We start from the raw sequence: 9,509 nt of genomic DNA, 5'->3' as shown, positions 1-9,509 counted from the left end.
TCCATCACAGTGAGGAGGTGCCTGGTGGACTCACTGTGGTAGATGTTAAATTTGTGTTTATTGTGTGTTTTTGTTATTTTTATTATACGTATGACTGCAAGGCAACGAAATTTTGTTCAGACCGAAAGGTCTGAATCACAATAAAGGATACTTTGACTTTGACTTTGACAGAAGCGAAAGTGAACTCCTTCTGGACATGACAGAAACAAAGAGAGATATCAGGCGATGGTGGAGGGAACAAGAAGAGGGGTGTTATGGGCCAAATATTCCTCAATATTGTCACAACATATGCAGCAATTGGCAGCTCCCTTCTATATTGCAACCTACTTGGAAAAAAAAAGAAAAGCTGAATAGAGGACTTGGCAAATAAGGAAAGAAATATAACATGGAAGGCATGGAATAGAATGAACTGCAAATGCTGGTTTACAGAAAAAGAGACACAAGGTGTTGGAGTAACTTAGCATCTCTGGAGAACATGGATAGGTGATGTTTCGGGTTGGGACCCTTCTTCAGATTGGTAGAGGTGTGTGTGGGTGGGGTGGAGCTGGGTGAGAGGAGGAGCAGGCCAAAGCTTGGGAAGTGATAGGTGGATGTAGGTGAGGTGGGTCTTTGATAGGCAGATAGTTGCACAAAGGGCAGAGATGCAAAGGCAAAAGGTGTGAGATAATGGTAGAAGAAATGTAAACTGTGAATCCTGAGGAAGTATATATGTGGAAGGGGGAGGTTGAGGGGAGACATTTGTGCACATCAGGAGTGGGGGACAGGGAAGAGAGGGCAGGGAGGTGAAGGGGTCGTTTTGTAGGTTAGTTACCTAAAATTGGAGAATCCAATGTTCATATCGTTGGGTTGTACACTACCCAAGTGGAATATGAGATGCTGTTCCACCTGCTTGCATGTTGCCTCACTCTGGCGATGGAGGAGGCCCAGGACAGACAGGTCACTATGGGAATGGGAAAGGGAAATAAAATAGTTCGCAACCAGGAGATTCAGTCGACCTTGGCAGACCAAGCGCAAACACAAGTCATCAAGTTCACGCTCAGCCTCTGATTTACCGAGAGCAAACCTGTTAGTTAAAGGGCCTGTCTCACTTAGGCGACTTCTTTTGAGAGTGCAGGCGACTGTCAGTCTTGTTGAATCGCCGAAAAGTGAATGTATCAAACGCATCCTATGACTATGTAGAAGATCTCCTACAACTATGTAGAAGCTATGACTATCTACGACTTAATCACGTGCTGTTGTTTATATACCTTTTTTTTCGCAGTCAATAAAAATGACCGCGATTAACTAAGACCACCTACGACTACCTATGACCCCACCTCGACTAGACCTACAACTAGAAAAGTATGGATTTTTTGTCACAGAAAATTTTTCAACTTGTTGAAAATTTTTCGGTTACCATACTGAGGCCGCGACTAGTTCCCAGAATGCGGGAACTCCCGACCATGAAGGAGACTCACCTGTGACCATGTGGCGGCCATGTAGCGATCTTGTGGCCAGCGCAGTCTCCTAAACTCGCCTAAGTGGGACAGGCCCTTTATAGACTAAAATGGTATCTATCACACCATGAAAGTATGATCTCCATATTCCATTATTAATGCCTCTGCACTCAAGCAAACAGCATCAGAAATGCACAGATGGTTCGGCCGGGTGGCTGGGCCACCTGTGTGGTTTTGTTTTATTTTAATACGATCATTTAAAGTAAAATATTTCTGTTCATTTTTAATGGATTTTTTTTTTCAGATTTGCTTCAGTCCCAGACATTCTGTTCACAGCTCCACCTCCCGACGGTTGTAGACGTGTTAGATATGTGACAGGCCAAGGGAACTCGTGTTTTGAATTATATACATGGAATCGGCGGGCACGCAGTGACGCACGTTACCTGTGCAACATGGGAGGCACCAAACGGGGTTAAACGCCCGAACTAGTTGCTAGGTTGCGGGTTGGACATATGGTCCGATGGCAAACCCATAAATTGTTCGGTAAAACGACGTGCGAGTGTCTCCTTAAAACTGAGCCACTGGGCGCGATCTCTTTCCGTATTCAACCGTGCGCTCCCCTAGAAAGGCGGAAGGAACGTTGCAACAATGAAAGGCGTTAGATGGATTGTAACAGTAACAGTTTTTGGAACCCTGCTGTACCCCGGAGTTCTCAGCGGACGCTCGGGGGACGACAATGTCATCCAGGCCTTCGTTATCCCTCACAGCCACATGGATGTTGGCTGGGTTTACACCGTGGAGGTAGGGGAGTGGGATCTCTTCATTACCCCAGGCACACACAGTTGGTACAACCGAGTGTATTCTCTGTGCAGGAACCAACTGCAAACGCTGGTTTATACCGAAGTTCGACACGAAACGATGGAGTCACTCAGCGGGACAGGCAGATCTCCGGAGAGAAGGAATGGGCGATGTTTCGGGTCGAGACCCTTCTTCAGACTGAGAGTCAGGGGAGAGGAAGTCTCCAGACTCAAACAGTCACCCGAAATGTCACCCATGCCTCTTCTCTCCAGAGATGCCGCTCGTCCCGCTGAGTTAATCCAGCATTTTCCGTCTATCTTCGAGTGTATTCTCTTTTTTTCAAGTAAAGGAAAGATATTCTGAAAAGACACAAAGTGCTGGAGTAACTCAGTGAGTCAGTCACGCAAGCATCTCTGGAGAACATGAATAGGTGGTGAGCCCCTTCAGCAACAGAAATCACAAAGGAGTTAAAGTGCAAACTGCTGTGGCCAATATCGCTTAGGTAGGAAAGTGGCAGTGAATGCATGGTTTTGCAACCCTTGTATCTTGGAGTGATACAGCACATTAGCTGACCTTTCAACTTGCCACGTCCCTTCAGACCATCTAACTCTAATGTCCACAGGCAATTGGGCCCAGAAAGACCCAGCTCCACCACGAATTAGAATTTACATCATGTGTCAGATGAGTTTGCCTTCATATTCACCAGGGTGCAATAAAATGTGTAAGAAAGAACTGCAGATGCTGGTTTAAACCGAAGATAGACACAAAAAGCTGGAGTAGCTCAGCGGAACAGGCACCATCTCTGGAGAGAAGGAATCGGAGACGTTTCAGGTTGAGACTTAGCATGCCATAAAATTCCTTGTTCACATGAAGCTCACACAGACAGTAAACAGTACAAATACAGTAATGATAAATACAATGGGAAGCGCAAAACAGTAGAATGGTGCAAGATTGTAGTGCAAAGGAATATGAAGGTCAAATAACAGAAACAACAAATGAGATTGAGCGAGAGTACTTCCGCAAGATCTTTGCAAAGTTAGTGCATGGTCGGCTGCTCTGTAAGGATAGATAAGGGCAGCAAGAGGGTCCTGACGCAAAACATCACCTATCTTGGTTCTTCAGAGATGCTGCCTGACCCATTGAGTCACCTCAGTACTTTGTGTCATTTTGGTAAACCAGCATCTGCAGTTCTTGTGTCTGTTTAGCTGGATACAGAATTGGAATGTAGTGGTACACGTATGTGATGGGTGGAAGGGTGATTTTTGGACTGGAGGGTTGTGACTAGTTGTGTGCACATTGCTGTTTGTGATCTATATCAATGATTTGAATAAGAATTTACCGGGTATGATTAGGTAGTTTGCAGATGATACTAAAATTGGTGGGATTGCGGACAGTGAAGATGGGTATCAAGAATTACAGCAGGATCTTGATCAGCTGGGTAGTGGGGTGAGGAATGGCTCGGGGTATTGAATGCAGATAAGTGTGAGGTGATGCCATTTGAGAAGTTAATCCAAGGCAAGACCTTGACGGTGAATTAATGGTATGGCTTTGGGAGTGTTGCAGTGCAGCGGGATCGAGAAGTGCAAGTACGTAATTCTCTGAAGGTTCAGTTACAGGAAGATAGGGTGGTGAAGAGGCATTTGCCTTACTGGCCTTTATCAGTCAGGGAATTGAGTAGAAGTTGAAAGAGAAGAGACTGATTGCTGGAGTAATTCAGCATGTTTAAGAAGGAACTGCAAATGCTGGAAAATCGAAGGTAGATAAAAATGCTGGAGAAACTCTGCGGGTGAGGCAGCATCTATGGAGCAAAGGAAAAAGGCAACGTTTCGGGTCGAGACCCTTCTTCAGTGAGCAGGTCATTCAGCAGGTCAGGCAGGATCTCTGAAGAACGCATAGGTGACATTTCGGGTGTGGACTCTTGTTCAGATGGAACGTAATGTTACATTTGTATACGACTTGAGTGCAGAGTATTGTGTTCAGTTTTGGTCATTTGCCATAGTAAAGATGCCATTAAACTGGCGAGTGCCGAGAACGTTTTTGAGGATGTTGCCAGGACTCAAGGGCCTGAGCTATAGGGAGAGGTTGGGGAGCAAGAGGCTGAGTGATCATCTTTTAGGGGTGCATACAATCATGAGGTGAATGTGCAGAATCTTTTCCCTCGGGTAGGTGAATCAAGAACTATAGCACATGAGTGTAGCGAGAGAGGAGAAAGATTAAATAGAAACCTGAGGGGTAAAGTTTCAAATCTACATAGTAGCTCTTTTGATGAGGGAGGGCATGAGTTCACCCCCTCGGTTTATTATATCAACAACCAAGTCATTGTCTTGCTGACGTTAAGGGCATGGTTAGTGTCCTGACACCATGACCTGAGATTCTCCATCTCTTTCCTGTACTTCATCTTCTCAGTGGTGTAGTTTCGATCGACAACAATGGTATCATCAGTGAACTTAAAGATCCAAGCGTTCAAGATGGCGCCCAACCCAGCCGACTATTTGCATGTTAGCCACAGAAGCAGATCTGCAAATACATATTACATACAGACAAGAAGTCCAAGCCCAGTTGGACAACATAAGTTTGGAGATGAGCTTATTCAGGTTTATGTAGAAGGCTGAGCTATAGTCAATGAATAGCATTCTAACATAGGTGTTCTTATTGTCAGGGTGATCCAGGACTGAATGTAGTGCAAGAGAGATGGCATCCTACATATACCCATTATTCCAGTGCGTGAATTGCAGGGATCTAGATTATCCAGAGGACTGGCACAAATGTGGACCGAACACAATCTCTCAAAACACTTCATTATTATCGATATTAGAGCTATTAGAGAGGGGGGATTTATAGAAACTTACAAAATTCTTAAGGGGTTGGACAGGCTAAATGCAGGAAGATTGTTCCCGATGTTGGGGAAGTCCAGAACAAGGGGTCACAGTTTAAGGATAAGGGGGAAATCATTTAGGACCGAGATGAGAAAAACATTTTTCACACAGAGAGTGGTGAATCTGTGGAATTCTCTGCCACAGAAGGTAGTTGAGGCCAGTTCATTGGCTATATTTAAGAGGGAGTTAGATGTGGCCCTTGTGGCTAAAGGGGTCAGGGGGTATGGAGAGAAGGCAGGTACAGGATACTGAGTTGGATGATCAGCCATGATCATATTGAATGGCGGTGCAGGCTCGAAGGGCCGGATGGCCTACTCCTGCACCTATTTTCTATGTTTCTACTGGACAGTAGTTGTTGAGACAGGTCACTTTATTTTTCTTTGGCACTGGAATGATAGGGAGCAATGGACTGTTGAAGTAATAAGTTGAAGATGTCGGTGAAGACTCTGGTAAGGTTGAGTGGCACACAATTTCAGAACCTGTCCAGGGACTCCACCTGGGCCGGCTTCTTCCCAAGAGTTTGCCCTTGTGTAGGAAGTTCTGACTTCTGCCACTGAGATGTGTGGACAGAGCCAAGAAGGGGTGGGGAGAGGCACCGAGGTGGAGCTTTGTTTGCCTGTGCAGAATGGGCTGTAAAAGGCATTGGACTCAACTGGTGCTTTTATAACTGTGCTGAGAATTCCTGCCTCCATTCTTTCAGTCAGTGTTCCAGATCACCAACACACTCTGGATGAACAAAATATCTACTTCTCCTTCTAATTTTATCGGGATGCATCACAGCATGGTTTGGGAACAGCTCCATCCAAGACAGTAAGAAATTGGAGAGAATTGTGGGTGCAGCCCTGACCATCACACAAACCAACCTCCCTTCCATTGACTCCACGTATACCTCAAGCTGCCTCGGCAAGGCCAGCAACAAAATCAAGGACGAGTCGCTCCAAGGCCACTCCCTCGTCTCCCCTCTCCCATCAGGCAAGAGGTTCAGAAGTGTAAAAACGCACACCTCCTGATTCAGAGACAGTTTCTTCCCAGCTGTTATCAGGCAACTGAACCACCCTACCACAACCAGAGAGCAGTCCGGAACTACTAACTACCTCATTGGTGATCCTCGGACTATCTTTGATTGGACTTTACTGGCTTTTTCTTGCACTAAACGTTATTCATCATGTATCTATACATTGTGAATGGCTCGATTGTAATCATGTATTGCCTTTCTGCATGCAACAAAAGCTGTACCTCGGTACACATAACAATAAACAAAACTAAACTAATTCTTCCTCAAATATCTTTAGATTATAATTATTAAGTCAATCAATTTTTTTTACAAATACATGAAAACAATACAATACCGTTTATTTGTCATTTGAACCTCACATGAAGTTCAAACGAAATTTGGTTTCTGCAGTCATCCAAGAAAAGAACCAAGACAGACACCAACACAATTTACACAAACATCCATCACAGTGAATCTCCTCCTCACTGTGATGGAAGGCAAAGTCTTGTCTCTCCCCTGCTCTCCATTCCTCTCCCGAAGTCAAAGTCAAAGCCCCCGGCGGGCGCTAGCAAGTCCCACAGCCACTTAAAGCCGCGCCGGGCGATGTAAGGCCCTGCTCCGGGTCCCGATGTTGGAGCCCCTGGCGGGCGCTAGCAAAGTCCCGCGGCTGTTTAAGCCGCGCCAGGCAATGTAAGGCCCCGCTCCAGGTCACTCTCAACCCCGCAATTCGGGCGGGAGAAGTCGCCGTTGCCGGTGCCCCGCAAAGCAGTCTCCCACCAGGGACCCGCGAGCTCCCGGTGTCACCATCCACCGGAGTCGGGTCGCAGCCGTGCGCCACCGCAGCTCTCCACGCTCCTAAGCTGGCCAGCTCCACGATGGTAGGTCCGCAGCTCCGCAGGCTCCGTGACTTGAGCTGTCGTTCCGGTTGGAGGCCTCTCCACGGCGCTAGGCCCCAACGGCAACGGAGACCATACAGGGAAAAGGTCGGGTCCCCGTACAGGGAAGAGATCTAAAAGTTTCCCCCACCCACCCCCCCCCCCCCCGCCCCCCACACATACACAGTTAAAAACCCACCACAAACTATACCCTCAACAGGACAATAAAATAAAAAAAGACAGACGGACTGCAGAGGCCGCTGCGATGTCGGTCGTGCCGCCCACCCAGATGTCCACTTACTTGGCTCTAAACATCAAAACACCAAAACTCCCCTTCCACCCACTGTAACCCTTATTCCCACTTTAAACTGACTAGGGTTGGTCCCTCCCCAGATCCCACGCCCCCTTTCCACTCAGCAGGGCCACCGGTTTCTACTTCCCCTTCACTCACCATGGCCTCTAGTTCCTGTGCTCCCTTCACTCATGGAGGCCCTCGTTCCCATGCCTCCTTTCCACCTTCGGCGCCCTGGTTCCCACGCCCCCTTTCCACTCACCCGGTTCCTACCCCTATTTATCCAGGTTTACTGGAAAGTTTATTACATTATTCTGTAACATCTTAAAAAATAGTGAATTTGCAATGCTCTGAAGTTGTAATAGGAATACTGTCCAATAAACCTGTCAGTCTGACATCGCTAAAGTCCCAAGTGTGCTTGATTATCAGAATTGTATTGTATAATTGAATTACAGTATAGTAGATCATGTTACTGCATACCAGAATTGTCCTCATAGCCTTATAAGATTACTTCCAATGGTAAGCCTGCAAAGTGAGTTATTCTTATCATATAAATAGCATGGTGCCAGGGATTCCCATGACACAAGCTATTTCCCTGCTATCTTGAAAGTTTCCTTTCTCTATAATAGATCCTGGTGATAAACGAGTTTCAAATATTATTTTTAAGACAACTAAAAAGATGCAGTGTATTGTTGGTGAAGAGTGGGTAGCTTGACTTATAACATGAAAGCTTCTTCCTCCCACTATCTTAATATATGTAATTTTGACCTATAAGCAGCACTATTCTTTACTCTTGTGTCATATGCGTCAAGAAAGGGAATAGAGTGGGATGGGATAAGGAGGCAGGTTTCCCAGAATGTGCAAACCACAGTTTGCTACTCACTTTCTACAATTGGCTGAGTTCTGTCATTTAAACAATGGGATGATGCATTGTGCCATCGGCATAGAACAATCTCTCATCATTTGGTTTCATTCCTTGTCTCTGGTTGCTATGTGCCACTTGGACCAAACAAACATGACAAACTGCTGAAGGTGCAAACAGGGAATCATTATCTCTGCTGTGGGTGGGCGAGCCAGCTGTCTTACAGATGATTTAAAAAAAAATCTGACAGAGGGAATGATACTCAATCTAAGACTAAACTAAAGACATAGCAGCCTCATAGTTATGACCTTCTACAAATCTCCCATCCAAATTTTTATTTTTAACCCAATCCAACTAGTGGCATTTCAATGTTATGCGTAATACAAATGAGAATAAGGCTATTTCCTTTAGGTGGCTTTTGGAATGCTATATGCTTCGTATGTTTCTTCTGCTAAAATGGGAACTCTGAAAGGTAATCGACAACTATCCCCCAACCTACCTGTTGGAAAATGGCTCTTTAAAAGAGTTCCCTTGCAGTTGTATCTCAGGCCTTACTAGGGATGGCTCTGAAATATTCCTGCTTCCCATTACTCAAAGCAGATCCTTCTTTTCTTCAGTTACTTCCACCAAGACTTGCACATCCTTTTGAGAATATCAGGGCACACTTCTCTTCATGTATTGAAAGCCCTCGGACGTACTTCGCCATTTAAGGGGATTGGGATGGCTAACCTTCCATCTCAACTGCAATGGAGAAAAATGTTTTCAGTCAAAGGGTTGTGAATCTTTGGCATTCTCCACCTCAGAGAGTTTGGGTTATGCAATGGTTTGGTGTACTGAAGAGTGAGAGTGAAGTAGATTGGGATATTGAGAGAACCAAGATACAGACATTCCCCGACTTACGTAAGGGTTATGTCCTGCGGCCCCTTGTGTAAGTCAGATGTTATGTAAGTCAGAAACAGGTACCACAGCGAGCGTGTAAATTTACTGTTCAACGTGGAGACCATGTGGGAACATCCAAGATAAAAGCTGACTGGCTTGCGGAAACGGCTGCTTGCGATGAAAGTAGCACACTACCAAGAAGCGCAACTCAAGTAAAGCAGTGGGCTAAAGGAATTGCTTATTATGTCACCTATTATTTAAGTCGGGGAGCGCCTGTATATCGGAAAAGGTTGGTAACGTTGGTTTGAGATAGAGTAGCCATTTACATTGAAAGGTAGTGGAGGATGCAAGGAGTTGTCATTGCATTGCTGTTCTTGACAACTGCAGTGACCCAACTCAAGTCAATTATTGCTGCATTAAGCCTTCTACTTCATGAGAACAAATGCAAATGCAGGACATAAAGTAAGACATTGACATAGAAATGTTGTCTCAAAGAG

At 45.5% G+C, this 9,509-nt stretch overlaps 1 protein-coding gene across 1 annotated transcript in view; it reads left to right on the top strand.

Annotated features, from left to right (window-relative positions):
* The first annotated feature begins 1,812 nt into the window (after positions 1–1,812).
* man2b2 (mannosidase alpha class 2B member 2) overlaps positions 1,813–9,509 on the top strand; it is a 78,558-nt gene continuing 70,861 nt past the window's right edge. The window contains exon 1 of the mRNA XM_033020963.1: positions 1,813–2,237. Coding sequence (XP_032876854.1) covers positions 2,085–2,237 — 153 coding nt within the window. The 5' untranslated portion in view covers positions 1,813–2,084. The remainder of the gene's footprint in view (positions 2,238–9,509) is intronic.

The sequence above is a fragment of the Amblyraja radiata genome, chromosome 1 (genome assembly GCF_010909765.2).
Source record: "Amblyraja radiata isolate CabotCenter1 chromosome 1, sAmbRad1.1.pri, whole genome shotgun sequence".
Classification (NCBI taxonomy): Eukaryota; Metazoa; Chordata; class Chondrichthyes; order Rajiformes; family Rajidae; genus Amblyraja; species Amblyraja radiata.
The sequence above is the reverse complement of the archived record's forward strand: the minus strand, read 5'-3'. Positions and strand labels throughout refer to the sequence as shown.